At 41.8% G+C, this 16,744-nt stretch overlaps 1 protein-coding gene across 2 annotated transcripts in view; it reads right to left on the bottom strand.

The window, feature by feature from the left end:
* ppp2r5b (protein phosphatase 2, regulatory subunit B', beta) overlaps positions 1-8,392 on the bottom strand; it is a 38,596-nt gene extending 30,204 nt beyond the window's left edge. For both annotated transcript variants that reach the window (XM_039822716.1, XM_039822717.1), the window contains exon 1: positions 7,737-8,392. In XM_039822716.1, the coding sequence (XP_039678650.1) occupies positions 7,737-7,929 (193 nt within the window). In that variant the 5' untranslated portion in view covers positions 7,930-8,392. The remainder of the gene's footprint in view (positions 1-7,736) is intronic.
* Between the last annotated feature and the right edge of the window lie 8,352 nt (positions 8,393-16,744).

Below are 16,744 nucleotides of genomic sequence, written 5' to 3'. Positions count from 1 at the left end.
GCATGGTTAAAAAAGCAATCAGCTGTTGTTAGTTTGCACACTGAAGGGTGTTTGCATGAAAAATCTATCAATTACTTGATGCGAGTGCTTTCCTATTAATGTTTTTTTTTGTTTTGTTTTTTCTGTTTAGCTGTTTTCAGGATTCAGCACCCAGATGAGCAGACTGGAACTGAGCATGTTGATTCATTTTCAAAACAGCAATTAGGACTGCTGCTCTCCTGCTTTCACACTGGTGTGGGAGATAATAATAAACAACTAGGTATCAATTTTTGATGAGAAGAAATCCTACACCACAGTCGACTGTAAGAAACAGCTGTGGTAAAAGATTTGGAGTATTTGATTTTTATTTGATTTTTTTGCTTCATCTGCTGCTGTTTTCCAGATCAGATGATGTGCCTGACGAAATGAAGTTTTTCTTTTAAGTAGGACAACAAAACTAGAACCTCTCGTGACATACAGTTCACACAAATAGTTTTGGTATGATCATCTTGTGACTTCCAAATACAGATACCCTCATTTTAAATTCAGAAAATGAGGCCCATTGATATCAGGCATACCATGACCTTTCTAATGCATTGGGTGACCTATCATGTCAGCTTAAGTCTATGCCATTTACTGCAGTCGAAAATGCAATGTGAACATAGTTAAACTGTTCAGCAGCAAAGGCTGGCAGAATGTGCCGCCGGGCCGAGATGAGCAGAAAGTCTGTTTTGTGTGTTTTCTGTCTGAGCTTCTGCTGAGTTAGTTGCTGGCAGCAACACTGTTCCCAAAGATCTCAAGATAGACCAGAAAGTGTCCCATGATCTCCTTGCATACGTACAAGCTTTACACAAACACAGGCCTAAATGAATACTGGTGCCTCTTTAAGATTTTATCCTCACTGGGCTCAGAATAGAATCACTGACCTACTGCGACCACAAATGACAACCCTATTCCTAACCTACATCCCTGATCATGGTGATTTGCCATCCAGATCACATTTCTATTAGTAATTACATTTCTACGCACAAAAGATTATATGTCTACCTGCAGTGAATGTGTTTGTACTTACTATTTCTATACGCAGTGATGATGCATGAATGTCTATGGTAACAATGTTTCTACCTGTCATATATTAGATATTTCTGCCTGTGGTGATGATGTTTTTGCCCTTGCTGATGACATGTCTTATCCCTCAGGTGGATACTTTTTCACAGATACACTGTGTAGAGTGTATTTTCACCTGGATGACTCATACTTACTGTAAGTCATATGAAAATGCAAGGACTGGCAAAGCAGATCACATTCTGATTGCAGAAGTGCATATATAACCTATATTCAGATGTCTTTTTCATTATAGGCTACAGATAAGACCAGCAGAGTAAGAGGTGGAAAAGTCTACAAATTAACTATACAGAGGGATTATACATACAGAGGGATTTGAAGCCGACCATATCTCAAGGTCCAAAGCAAGGAATGTAGAGCTGCCTTGTTGGTTACAGGATCCTCTGTGTTATTGATAGACAGAGACAGTTGGTTCCAAAAAAATCATCCTGAACCACATTTGTGCTAATTGTCTTTTAAAATTAAATCTCTTTGGTGTGCTAACAAGACATACAGTACATAGTATTCATAAGTTTGTGTATCTGCTGAGTAGATGCTGGGCAGGAATGTGACCTTGGTCTGGTTAGCCTGCCAGCGACAGCACAACATCCGTGACCGGGAAGCCTGACAGTGTCTGTAGCCCCAGGGGAAAGCATCGCAGCTGGGGAGGAGCGCTGAGAGCGGCAGTGTAACTGAAGACATGGAGGAGGACAATCGGGAGAATGCCAAGGGCCAACTCAATAATCAACTCAGATCAATCTGAAACAAACAACATCTTTTATGATAACCTATGACGCACAATTTACATCGGGTTGGCAAATTTATGCCATAGAGAGGCAAAGTCCCTCCACTTCCAGTGGACCACCATGGGACCTTATTTCGGAACAAAATATGTACCCTAGTGAATGGCGAGAGACAAATAATCGTTTGATCCCATTTGAATTGAGACATGAAATACATATATGATGTTCGTCAATTTAAAAGATAATTTTGCAAGGCAAGAAAGAAAGAGACTGAGAAAATATGTAATTAGAAAGAGTACTCACCCCAAAATCACATAAGTGACGTCGAGCTGAAGCTACGATGCCTGCTGTGTGTTTCGGACCCAGATGTAACGTTACTTACAGGAGCTACGGGTCTTACTTTTTTTTTTCGCTTCCCGGCACATCAAAAGATGCTGTTTCAAACACATCAGGTAAGATAAAGTTACATGTGTTGTGGAACATAGCTAAGCTAGCTAAGCAAGGCTAGCTAGCTAGCTAGCTAGCGAGCAAGGCAAGCAGTGAGCAAGGTGAGCTACGAAGTTCACTGAGTGGTTTCACAACCTTCGACAAACTGAGACTTTCTTGACTTGCAAAATTATCTTTTAAATTGGCAAACATAATATGGCTCAATTCAAACTGCATCCAAAAAGTATTTGTCTCTCCCCGCTCACTACGATGCATATTTTTAACGCAATAAGGGCGCAGGGGTTCCCCCTTCTTTACTACACAGAATCCTCAAGTATTTTAGATAAGAGGAAAGGAATGCTCTCACTGTGTCTGAAAACATGTATGCTACTCATCTGGTGGTGGTTCGGTAACTGTAACAGCAGATATTAAATACTTTAATTTGCCTAGGTCCCAGAGAAACACAAAGTTTATGGAGACTTGGTGTCTCCATGTGACTTAATCATCAACACATTTGGGGCCCTGTCTGAAAATCTTCAGCAGTACTTACAGTAAAGCTCCATTTAGACATTTAGAACATTTAGACAAAAAAAAGAAGATGAGAAACCACTTGAAATGGAGCGACTGCTAATAGCGGTAAGGAAATAATCAATCTCTTGAGAACACAAATGCGTGCCAAAAGATTAGACAGGGTTGGTTTTTACCAGAAGGGTGCTGTGCTTTTATGAAATACACCTCAAAGGAAAAACTCACCCTAAATTCCATGTTTGAAACAAGTATATTCATTGGTATTGACATAAACTGTCTGTCCACTGCAGTAGAGTGGAACCACTTTAAAGCCCAGCACTGGTCCAAGAACACAGTGTACAGACGGGGTTGAAAAGCCTGTGCATTTGCTGCAGGCCTGTGGCCAAACATGAATACAATGTACAGTAAAGGGGATTACAGTGACCCTGTATGCTTCAACCTTCGTCTGTGGATTAATTAGCTGCCTTGACCATCCCCGCAGTTCTTTAATTGGTCAGTTCAGTGTTCCAGCTGCATTTAGCAGAGGAATTGACCAATGAATAGACTTTGTTTTTGTTCCTCCAAACTTCTATAAACCTGCCTCATGTACTCGCACTACAAAAACATCTCCTTTGCCTTGTCTTGTTGTTCCAATTAGAAAACGGTTAGTTTTGAAGGCTGTATTTCACACACTACTCAGTCCTTCCAGAAAAACGCGGAGTTTTTTTGTGATTGTTGCGGGCAAAAATTCTTGATTATGCGGCACGTTTTCTTAAAAAATGCGATGGAATATGCGGTATATTTATGCAATTTTATGGGATGAAATTGTGGAAACTTGAAAAAAATGCGGGAACTTGCAAAAACTGATGAAAAAGAGAAGAAAAAGTGATTCCTCCAACACCCTGCTTTTTTTAAACTTAATTTCCAAAAATAGTTTACAGATATTCAGTCATTGCAATAAGTAAACAAATAAGATACAAAAATATATACAAATAATATAATATTAAAGTAAAAATAAAAGTAATAGTCTAAACAGAGGGAAATAAAAGATACAACAGAGACAGACTTTCAAAAATTGTTAATAATATAGACAGCAGGAGCACTTAAACAGATAATATCAGATATTAAGATAGGTTTCTTATTGGATACCAACACGTGCTTTTTCGATGATGTTCACATTGCGTAATTACGTCACTTCATAACGTTCCCATGGCAACAGGGGAAAATGGCTGCTCTTGTGTGAAGTAAACGCAACATTTTTTCAACTTTCTGCTAAGATATATGTGACTTTTTTGCAACGAAAATGCGGGGATTATGAAATCATGCAAGCGCCGCATATTTTGCGCGGAAATCGGCAATTTATGCGGCAAAAGTGCGGCATATTTGAAAAAATGCGGCCCCAGCATGAATATGCGGACTTTAGCTGATTATGCATTGAAATATGCGATCACATAATCGCGTTTTTCTGGAGGGACTGACTACTGATGACTGATCTGCAAAGATGCAAGCTGTGTCTGCAATGCATTCTGATCAATTGAGGCTACTATCGATGGGGAAACAAGTGTCTTGTACATCTGGCAACAGCTAGATACTGAAATCTTTACAATACCATACCGCATACATAACTCCCTATATTTTCTGTAGTTTTTCAGGTTCAAAACTTTTTAAATTTTAAAAGGGGGCAATATGTTTCACACACTACTGATGACAGATCTGCAAACATGCAAGCTTTGACTGCATTGCATTCTGATCGAATGAGACTAGGAATCAGTATAAAATGGATGTATTCCCGTTTTGACTGTTGAAATCAAAAATATTGAGGCTTCTGCTCTTTCTGAAACTGAGATCTTAAACTTTATGTTCACTGTTGGTCATTTCAAACATTCCTTGCTGTCAAACCATTGTAGCTGTGTACTTTTCTTTTGGCTAGTTGTCTATAATACAGCATCAAACAACAAAAATGACCCATAAGAAGGCGACGGACGTTCATCACTAGAAGCTTTCAGGGTGTTAACCTTCAATGCTGCTTACCAGCTTTTCCTGTTACTTCTTCTTCATAGTTATATGCCTTTTAGGTTTCTTTCGGTGAGCAAGAATGAAGCTTTGCTCAGGGCTTAAAGTGAAAGAGATGTGCCGTTGTTAACAGGAGGTGTAGTGCAAATTAACAATGGGAATGTGACTCCCTGGAGGGCAAAACACCCACAAGTCTGTCTACACTTGGCCTACATTCTGGCCATGACAGACTTCCACTACCACCAGGCTTTTCTCCTGTGCCGGTGCCGCAAGATCTTACTATCACTTCCTCCTGGGGATCCAGGAACAGTGCCGCAGCGGTGCAGCAGCCATGCGATAACTGGGACTTCTGTCTATGAAGGCAACAGCACGTATGCACACAGAGGTCTGAACCGAACCGGTGCTGTAAAAATGCAACGAAAACCCCCCGTCATCATGCCTGAGAAGTCGAAGCTGGTGAAATGAGGAGCAAAAACACAAGCACACAGACGCATGCACCTCACACCAACTCTAAGAGCAGGAAGGTCTTTTCTTCATTGTGTGTTAATGGCAAGAGATTGCAGGCTACGTGAAAGTGGAAGTAACCTTATAAAAGGGGTCAGAGGCATATATTAAGACTTACAATATATACGGCACACACGGGTTACAAAGTAAGAGACAGAAGACACGCAAGGTGAGGAAGAGGCGTAGATAAATAGATAGAGATAGACCAGCGCTTAAGAAAGCAAATATAGAAAAGGGGATGAAACGTGAAGGGATATGTCTTGTTTTCTGTGTGGACCAAAAGAATGTACAAAACTATTGATTTGGACATCTTTGACATGTACTGTCTAAACACAAAGTCTAGCAAGAAAATATCTTTTATGGGTAAAGCGACTGTGGTAAATGCTAAAACATAGCGTAACAGTAGCAGGTGAATAGAAGAGCTTTAATGTTAGTGAACTGACTCAGTTACACAACATCGAGCTTAAGTTTGCTAACATGAGCTAACATTAGCCACGAGAAAACACTGGTCATACCAGACCAAGTAAGGCTGAGGCAGCATAACATCTGGGTATAGTGAATAAGGGTGTGTTTTATCTCTTATGAATCGAAACCTTTCGTGTTTAAGAAGAGGAACGTGTAATTTTCTTCATTCAGAAATGAAATAGTGTGGCTTTAAAGTATGAACTTGAATGGATCATCTTTCTCCATCTTTAGGTAATTTTATCAGCAATGAGTACCTTCTCCGTTCGTTTTTGCCCACTACACATGCTGATGTTTACCGTAGGGCTGCTGCTAATGATTTTTTTCATTATGGACTCTTCAGCAATGCTTAACCCAGAGTGCCCAGAGTCCATGGTGACATTTAAACATGTGTTTTTTTTTTGTCAAATAACCATCCAGAAAGCCCTAAAATATTCAATTTATAACTATTAAACAGACAACCAGCAAATCCTCACATTTGAAAGCTGAAACCAGAACATGTTTGGCATTTTTATGAATTGCCCTAAATCGAATTACCGGTTACAACATCCTACTATTTTGGTCTGTATTACACCAAACCCCACCCAGACATGTCTGCGGGTTGAGCAGGTGGGTCAATAGGAAATGTAGGCAGCATTACAGTATTTTTGAAAATGAATTGTGAGAACATATTGAACAAGCATACAAAGATCAAAGTGGTCTCTGTGTAGTAACAGCAGCTCTGGGATTAAACTTATGGCAAAAACATACCTGCAAAATAGTGCAGGGATGTTATACCGTTCTGCATGTCAAGATCTTTACATAGCCACAATATGGACAAATAAGTTTTGTATTCTATGTTTTTCTGTTTGAGGTTTATCTAATCTAGGCGATTAATGCACCAGTGGTCTGTCAAAGGCAAAGGCCTCATAATGAGGAGATGCTTCTCCCATTTCCCCATCAACTAATCACGGAGACAAGCTGATGTTTGATGATATTGCATTTTAACGAGCGTGTAAGTGGTACACATCAAGCTCAGTGACTCTGCATACATGAACGCTTAGACAAACACATCCTGAGCCACAGTTTAAAGCATATTTTCCAAAAAACACACTTTCACAATCAAGTAGACGACAACGCAAAATTGTAATTGAGTTGATGTTTGTTACTAAAGAATTAGGACGATTGGAAGAAATATTAACCATTTACCTATCTGGTAGCCCTCCTACAATGTAATTTTTTTATGTTACCATTTTCATCTGCTTCAGCAGCAATTCAATCCCAGTTTAATCTAAATATAAGAAGGGGCAGAATAGACCTCTGAAATTATTGAATTAATCGATAAGACGAGTGACAGAAAATGTATATGAAACTTTTGTGAAAATCAATTAACCTTTGGAATCCTTTTTCAAACAAGAAATCACTGATATCAGCTTCCCCAGCGCCAAGGATTTACAGCTTTTCTTTGTTGTAAATCATTGTAAACCGGATTTATTTGGGGTTTGGCTGTTGGTCGGACAAAACAAGACATCTGAAGACGTTGTTGTGGACTTTGGGAAACTGCGATGGACATTTTTCACTCTTTTCTGTAATTTAATTGACAAATAATTAATTATTAATGAAGATAATGGTTAGTTGGAGCCCTAAAACTGAATATTCCAACAACAGGCCTTTAAATGAATCCCAAACCAGACTGGCTCCCACCAGATCATCAGATCATAATTTAAAGCCATTGCTATCCCCTCTGTCAGTTAGAAAGGACACGCACAGAGAGGACAACATGTATCAGTGGACATATACTGTATCAATAGTAAATGCATCAATAGCCCCTCTGCACAGAACTGATCAAAGGGTGTCTTGTAGTCAGAAGATGGCATTCAGTTGGAGGTGTGAAGAATGAAGAAGATTTATATAAAGTGAACACAGTGTGTTTATGGTGGCCTTGTTAGGCCCTTCATCTCCTATGGTAGGCCCAGCCCTAGAATACACTGACCCATGGCTGCTGAAACAGCGTCTCACCTTTGAGCAGGGGCAGCGGGGTGAGCTCCACCTGGGAGCTCTGGTAGCGGAACTGGGACGAGCTGTGGGACCTCCTCTGCCGGGCTCTGCGCATCGACCTCCGCGGGAAGCCATCCACCTTCTCCGCGGACGGCACCGAGAAGCTGGTGGTCGGCGAGGACGGGCTGGTCGGAGGCAGCTTGGTCGTCTCCATGATGGCTGTGGATGGCGGTGGTGGGGCGTGCGCGCGTGCCTTTGCGTGTGTGAGTGCGTAAGGAAGCGCTTGAGAGGATGTGTGTGAGTGGAGGAGAGAATGGAGCTAAGGATGGAAGAGTTTGTGTTTTCCTGAATCACAGGTGGATTATCAATTGATCAGAATTAATAGAGGAGGAGGAGGAAGAGGAGGAAGGAGGGAGGGAGGAGGAGAGGGGGGAGAGATACAGGGGGAGGGGGGGGGGGAGAAGGTGCAGAGGCGGAGGAGAGGTGAGGAGAGATATCTTGTGGATGTCCAGTCCCGTGCTGCGCGCCTCGCTGTCTCTATCAGAGCCGGACTGGAAATGGCAGCAACAGCATCAGCAGCATCCCTGATTCTTCTGTATTTCACGCACAGATGCTAAATCGCTTCTGTATCATCCCCGTGGAGAAGTAGCCTGTGCAGCTACCAGATGATGCTCAGACAGGCGTTTTTTTTTCTTTTGTTTTTTTTTTTTTTTTTTTTTTTTTTCTCTCTCTCTCACACACACACACACACACACACACTCACACTCACACTCACTCACACACACACACACGCCTCTCTGCTGCTGTATTGGCGTCACACACAGACTGTCATCGGCCTAAATTTGGATATGTATTTCTTCTTCTTAATTTACAAAGATCCTTATGTAAAGAAATCACTGTGATCAGGCACCTCCTGTTCTGCTCATATCCAGCTCAAAAACAAACAAACAAACAAACGGACCCCAGGTCAGTTTAGAGCTTTTTTTCCTCCTCGATGATGCTCCTTATCAATAAAATCAGTGATCGGTCCTGGCGGTGGATGATATCATAAAATCATCAATCTGGGCCCACCTCGGCTGCCGCATCACTGTTGTCCTTCTCGCTCGTTTTTAACGGATCCTCTTTCGACAGTTAAAACGGCCGCACCTGTTTGGATTTATTTATTTTTTCTCTCAGAAGTGGATAATGTTGTTCTCGTCGCGGTGTACACCCCTCCACAAAGCCTCCTCCTCCTCCTCCTCCTGCCGTCCTCCAACCGTATCAGGGCGGGGAAACAAACGCTCCCTCAGCGCGCCGACATGTGCAGGTCCTCCGCCAGCCTGAGCCCCGCTGCGGCGCTCCGTCTCTACCTCCGCGGTGAGAGAGAGGGGAAAAAAAAAGAAAACACGTCAATAACAGAAAGCAGCCCGCTCCTCCTGGAAAGTGGAAAGCTGGAGTGAAAAGACTGAAGGCCTGTGTTATACAATAGCACCCCCGTCTATGTCTGTCAGACTGACGCGTTTTGCTCCTGTCCCCCTTCTCGGTTCCCGTTATCCGGTCGTCCTACAGCGCCTCTCAGCGAGCTGCGTCAAGAAGCACGCGGTGAGTCAGGAATGCACCGGAAATTAGGCACCCTGGCTTTCAAAATAAAATAATAGCGAAAATAAAAAGTGGAAAAGATGGTCTATAGAAATTGACTCATGGCTGGATCACTGGGGCAAAAATTAGTAAGTGGGTCCAAAATAACTTGCTATGCACGACATACCCTGTTCCTACGGTGGAATATTTTGTTGCAAAAGGTAAAAAATGAACAGGACCCTTTCAAGACAGGGCCCCAAGATCAGGTAAATAAGACTCATTTAAAGGCTGTTATTATGCCAGATGATATTTTTGCTTTAGTAACTCCCGTATTTCAAATAGAATTAATAAACCTAGACTGCCAGTTGTAGAGTGAACCTGGGGCTTTTCAGGGCCCCTGGGGGGGGGGGGGTCACTGGCAGTTGCCTATATTGCCCAGTCGGCAATCCAGGATTAAATGGGCCTAATAAAGGAAATATTACATCAAAAGGTTTACTTTAAGCCTGAATTACAGATATGATCTGCCCATTGACACCTGTTCATGCTATTTGTGGGAAAACAACTCAAGTTCTAAACTTATTTCCACCAACAGTGAATTTAAAAAAGGCACAATGTAGGCAAACAACAGTAAGTAAGCACTGTAAGGTTAAAGTAGCCTATCCCCAGATAGGTTGGTAAACCTAGGCCTGCAGTGTGAGGCTTACTTACATCACAAGATTTCTTAAAGGTCCCATGGCATGAACATTTCACTTTATGAGTTTTTTTAACATTAATATGCATTCCCCCAGCCTGCCTATGGTCCCCCAGTGGCTAGAAATGGCGATAGGTGTAAACCGAGACCTAGGTATCCTGCTCTGCCTTTGAGAAAATGAAAGCTCAGATGGGCCGATCTGGAATCTTCTCCTTATGAGGTCATAAGGAGCAAGGTTACCTCCCCTTTCTCTGCTTTGCCCACCCAGAGAATTTGGCCCACCCATGAGAGAGAGACATCATGGCTTTCAAACGAGCAAAGTGGCAGTTGGTCAAGGCCTTACCCCCACCCTCCACCTTGACCCCCCCCCTCTCCTCCTCAATAGCTAGAGACACAGAAATGGCACATCCTAAGGAAAGGTCATTGTGGGACTGGCTCTAGTGGCTGTAATTTTGCACTAAGGCTGAATTTTTGGAAAGAGACTTCAGATACAGTATTAGGGGACCACTAAGGTCTATATAAAAGCATCCAAAGAGCACCATATCATGGGACCTTTAAGAACTGAATGAAAACACATATCTTTTGAAGTGAGCTGCTGGCTTGCAGTTAGACATCAAAAAAAGGAAGAGGAAAGTCTCACACTCAGAACTCCAGTGCAATCTTTTTTCATCTTAAAATGCCAGAGGTCAGCGTTTCAGCCCAGAAAGACCACAAGATGTATCAAAATGCTGGTCTCTTAGAACTCAAAAGATTGCATTGGAGTTCCTCGAGGCAGACTCTGCATCTAATTGCATTCAAGCATTCACTCAACAAAACAGCTGAACCAGTGGGCCTATATTTGAAGGGTCAAGTAATGACAGCAAATTATTTGTTGCAGGATCTCTTAATTATCTCACCAAACAATACACATACGGTACATACATTACACTGAACCCTGAACAAATGATGCCCTCAGTATTGACCAAGAAGGGGTCAAAGTCATCTGACAAGAGCCAGTGGACATCAGCGGAGAAAGATCAAGTATAGCCATTTGTTACATTTTCCATATATTGAATCTGCATTAATTTGCCCAAATGTCTCTCTATTTTAAGGTCTGTGCAAATATTTTTGCAGCCTCCCCTTATAAAATTAAATCATAGCAGTTACTCTTTATGTTTATAGATACTCACTATTGCTCGCAATGCCCACTATTTCCCCCAGATGTACAAAATATTGTTTAATGCATATATAGCCAGCCCCAGTTATTTCAACCCTGGGCATGACATCGATATGGTTATCATTTTCTCCACAGTCCTGCTAACATTTACATCAGAACACCCTGATTATTTAACTTCCTGAAGTGGTGAACTAACACACCTGGATATTACATGCATAACATATTCTATTCAAAAACAAGAAGCCACGCAGTAAAGGTATCAGTGCCACACATATTACAAGGGAGGTGCATTAACAAAGGTTTTATTTTGAAAGCTGTAACCAGATGCTGACTTATCTCACTCTGACAATCTTGCCACTGGTTCCTTAGCCCAAAGGTGGTGCAAGGAGAGAGAGGAGTGAGGCTCCTCAATGCGGATGACGCTATAGGATGGATTTATTTATTTATTTGCCTTTATTTATGTGGCCTGGCTTTGCCTCTTAAACCCGGTTCATTTTAAACAGATGCGTCATTAGTGCATCGCGCTCCTCTGCTGTCACTGCATCACCTCTGCCAAACCTCTGGCTGCCGTCTCATCCGGTTAGGAAATATTCGCTTCGATTCTCCATCAACGCACCGCTCATCAGTGTTTCTGTCTGACTCCCCGCCTCCCCCATTCCTCCCCTCCCTTTCCCCATTTTTCTCGCTTCTTATTTGAGGTGAGCGCGCGCGTGTGTGTGTGTTGATTGCGCGTGTACGCGGGGTACACGTATTTGGCTTTGAAGATCAAGTCCCATCCATTGTTCTTGCCTTCACTATTATAAGCCACTTGTTCTATCTCTCTCACGCGCACGCTCGCGCACTCCGAAGCGCAATTATCCACGCGCTATCGTCTCCCTCTCAAAGTCACACCTTGGCTGGCAGTGGATGTGTTTTGGTGGTGTGTTTGCGCTGCCAGCCTTGAACCCTCCTTACTGCTCTTCTCACCATAAAAAATAAATAAATAAATAAACTCTCCAGCCTTATCATCTTATATTCAGTACAAGGGCGTGCGTAATACCACGCGCCTGCGCCCCTTTCTCTCCTCCTATATTCCTCCTTCCCCTCCTCTATGTTGTGTCGCAGATGAGCTCAGCCGGTTGCCTTCTGGGTCAAAATACCGGGGGGACCGGTAGTCCGGTAAGTGGCTTTGGAGCGCTGCTGCCGGTCTGCGAACTCATTTGCTGGCTGTTATAATACCGGCCTGACATTTAGAAACACTCTGGTTAACAGCACTCTATTATTGCATCGTACTCTATAACAACTGGGAGAGAATCTATCAAACATCTTCTCAAGTCTATATTCAATCTGGTAACATTTGTTCACATTCTAATTTATAGACTGTATAATCTATTAACGAGACTAAATGCTAGCGGCTCTGTGAGGCTGCAGCGCTTTGAGCAAAAATGCTAACATCTGCACGCAGACATACTCACAATGGCAATGCTAACATGCTGGACCCTCTTAGTTTAGCATGTTAGTGTGCTAAGATTTCCTAATTAGCACAGAACATGCACAAAGTACAGCTGAGGCTGAAAATGTCATTAGCTTTGGAAAAGTAGTTGCTCATAAACCAAAGTATTAGACAAATTAAGAGAAGAGGAAAAGTCAGAGGATCACCAAAGTTATGACAATTCTTCCTGAGGGAAGCGGGAACGTCTGTAACAAATGTCATGGCAATCCATCCTACAGTTGTTAAAACATTTCACTCAAAAGCACACCTGGGGCCTGTTTCACAAAAGCAGACTATATAAATCCAGGACAACTGATAAAGCGAGGCTTGACCTAGTCTAATCTGTGCATGCTGGCTTGGTGCGTTTCACGAATGCCAAGCCAGGCTGAGGAGGAGCGACTAGGTCGAGCCAGGCTGAAGTCATTCAGAAAGATGCGCGTCCACGGCAATCCTCAAAAGACCGCGAGGTCGATCACAGATTTACTGATGCCAAAATGGAGAATACGCATTGTACATACTTTAAACAGAGTGAGCAGCAGCTTCTTGTGGAAGTATGATGACGTGAAACACATTATTTGTATAAAATAATAATAGTGAGAGTAGAGGGAGGCAGGCCAGTACAGCCCGATCCGGCAGGGGAGAGTTCAAGCCCGATCCGGCACCTCTCTCTAGGAAGAAACCTCGGCAGACCCAGACTCTTGGTAGGCGGTGTCTGACGGGGCCGGTTGGGGGTGTGATGAACAGTGGCACATAATAGTCACATTGAAGATAATGGAACAGTGACTTTAAAGGGAGTTTTTCCTCGCCACTGTTGCAACAGCCACTGCCAATGCTTGCTCTTGAGGGAATTACAGTGATTGTTGGGGTTTTGGAATTTATAGTGTGGTCTAGACCTACTCTATCTGTAAAGTGTCTCGAGATAACTCGGTTTTGATTTGATACTATAAATAAAATTGAATTGAATTGAATTAAAAAGAAAAGAAACACGGCCGCTGTGAAACGTAATTGTAGCCTAAATATTAACTATTACATTAACTGACCACGGCTCTGAATTGAAGCCGTCATAATCATTCCATTCAAGGATTAGGCTACTAATCATTTGCACAAATTAACAGTTGTACTCTTTGCCTTAAAAGTGAGCAGAAGATAATGTTACTCAGGAAATTTACCATGAAGATCAATTTTCTATGACGCTGGAATATGATGCGTAAATATCTCTTTCACTCTGTTCCTCTCTCTCTCTCTCATGGGCTAAAATATACATTTCCTAAGTCATATTAACTTCCACCGCTCGCTTTTAATGCAAAGTGTACAACTGTTCGTTTTTGCAAATGACAGTGACTCATTGAATGGTTTCAGTTAAGAGCAGTAGTTCATAAATGTATATTTTTAGACTATCATTCAGTCGGTCCGCTATTATCTGCCACACTTTTTTTCGCGTTTGTTTTATTTTTTATAGAGGACGAGTTTCCTTCTCTACATATTATATGCCTTACTCCCTCATATGTATGGACATAGAAAATAAAGACACTGAAGAAATTGGACTCTAAAATCTAGAAACTATAAAGATAATTAAGTGATAAATCCCATGCACACTGTAAACATGAATGGAACAGAGTATATCCATCTGTTATTCCCCCCAGCAAAATATAAGGTCAAAAACCATTGGGGTGTCCTCTCCCTGTTGTTACATGATGTAGTGCCTACATCACTAGATAGTTACTGGTCCAGTGAACTAAGACTATCATTTGGGAGGATTGTACAATTAGGATATGTTCTTAAAATTGTACAATCCTCCCAAATCATAGTCCCAGTTTACTGGACAACATAAATTGTGTGCTAAGAATGCCAAATACAATGCACATGGAAGTGGACCAAACATGATCCTTATTGTTAAAGAATTTAAAAAAAAATAATCAACTAAAATAATTCAAGGGCATTGGTCAACTATAGAAATGTACAGCATTGTATGTATTGCCATTAGTAAAAGACTTCATTTAAAACACATTTGAAATTTTATCAGCCTTTTCTAATTATCTCAACAACTGCCATAATATATTCATCAAACTTCTAAGAACAATATGTGAACAGCAGTCTTCATACAGCAATATAACAGTAACAATGACTGTCACATGAATAATTATAAAAAAAAAATAATGGTCACAACTTTAAATAATATCAGTACTTAAATGAACAGCAATATGCACCTGTTGTATTTTAATCCAGGCTGATAACAGGGTAAAACCAGTGCTGGGTGATCAGAAAAGGCTCCAGGATTAAATAAATCCTAGCTGTTAGCCTGGTCGGGAGCAGGCTAGCTGCACAGAATAAATCTCCATGGTGATTTATGGGCCTCCACTTTCGTGAAACCGAGTCAAGGCTAAATTCATCCAGGATAACTGGGAAATCCCGGCTTAATCCCTTATCTTGGTTTTGTGAAACAGGCCCCCCGATGGTGGCACTAAAAAAAAAAGTCAGGGGATCACCCAAGTCGTCAGGATTCTCCTCTGGGGACCTTGAACATCTGCACAAAATTTCATGACAATCCATCCAATGGGTGTTTATTGAGATATTTCAATCTCATGTTAAAAGTATATGCAAAAGAGTTAAGTTGAGGAACTTTAGATTTGTCAGACAATCACTCAGCTTTAAAACTGCTATGATATTTATGAATGCCATGATTATCTCGCATTTTACATACAGTATTGTTTTAATAGCTGGGCTCAGGCTAACAAATCCACAAGGAAGCCACTTGGAACTCTATATAAACGTACTCTCAAAGTTCTAGATCAGAAACCCAACAGTTATCACAGCTGTCAAATTTTTTATACTTTTAAGTTGGAAAAACCTGATTAAATATGGTAAATTTTGTCTAGTTTATAAGATCTTACATAACACTGCTCAGCCACCAGTGAAAACATGTTGTTCAGAGAGCGGCCTTTCATGTTACCAGGGGCACCACAAGAGGGGACTGTATCATTCCCACTCGAAGAAGTGCTTTTGGTCAGCCAGCGTTCTCTGTAACAGCATCTGAAGACTGGAATATGTTGCCAATGCAGATAAGAGAAGTAAATACTTATCGTTCTTTTACTGGTCAGCTGAAGAACTGGCTTATTGATAACCAGATATGTGCACATTAGACTGCTGACTGCCTGCTGACTTTTGCTGCCTGCCTGCAGATTTGTCTTGTTTCGTCGTTTGCTGTCTGATGTGTTGTGTTAGTTACTTGTTGTTGTGCATTGTGCCTGTCCGAATGTTGGTCTGTGTACGTTGCTTTTACGTGCCGACTGTATTAAATCAGTTTATTGTATTTTATTTTTTAGGTTTCCATTTTAAAACTGGCCAGGGACAACAAATGAAAACTAGAACTGCAAGCAGTTATGAACGGGGTCCAAGCCTCCCTGGCGCCAGTCCCCCCCTGGCGCGAGTCGCCCCTGACGACGCTAAGAGCCCACAGAAGCGGAGCCCGCGAAAGGAGAACCCAAAGCACGATGGCGGCGAGGCAAAAGTCAGGAAATTTGACCAAGTGCGAGGTCCAAAGTATGTAGTGAATTGCAATTGCAAATTTACTCTTCATAGCATAAAAGGCCAAAACACTTCTACCTTAATTATAGAGCCCCCTAAAGGGCAATCATCACCAAATCTGGTGGAGAGCCGCGGAGTGGCATGTCGAACAATAATCTCAAGTTTTGTGATGATAGCATTTACTGCAGCAGAGATATTTCATTGCAAATTATTCCCATTTAAATGCATTGACTTATTTGCCAAAAGGCCTCTACGTTCATTATAGCGCCCCTTAACGGCCGATTTTCACCAAATTTGGTAGGGAGGCTTGGAGTGGGATGTCGAACAACAATACCAAGGTTGCTCCGATACCTATTAATTTGGCCGAGATATGCTAACGTTCGTGTTTTGTGGCTAGCTACGAAAATTAGTTTGCTTGTAAATTGCGAATGGTGTAACGTAGCTAAATTCTTTTGATAAATTTAGGTCAGGTCCGTATGGAGATGCTACCTGCCAAGTTTCGTACCAATATCTTGCACGGCCTAGGACGAGTTCGAAACATTGGTTTTGCGCATTGCGCGATATTGTGAAAAAACTTCTTAGCGCAGATGGGCGAGGCCTATGTCATTAGACTCAGATGGATTCAAGGA

This window comes from Perca fluviatilis, chromosome 14, assembly GCF_010015445.1.
Source record: "Perca fluviatilis chromosome 14, GENO_Pfluv_1.0, whole genome shotgun sequence".
NCBI lineage: Eukaryota > Metazoa > Chordata > Actinopteri > Perciformes > Percidae > Perca > Perca fluviatilis.
The sequence above is the reverse complement of the archived record's forward strand: the minus strand, read 5'-3'. Positions and strand labels throughout refer to the sequence as shown.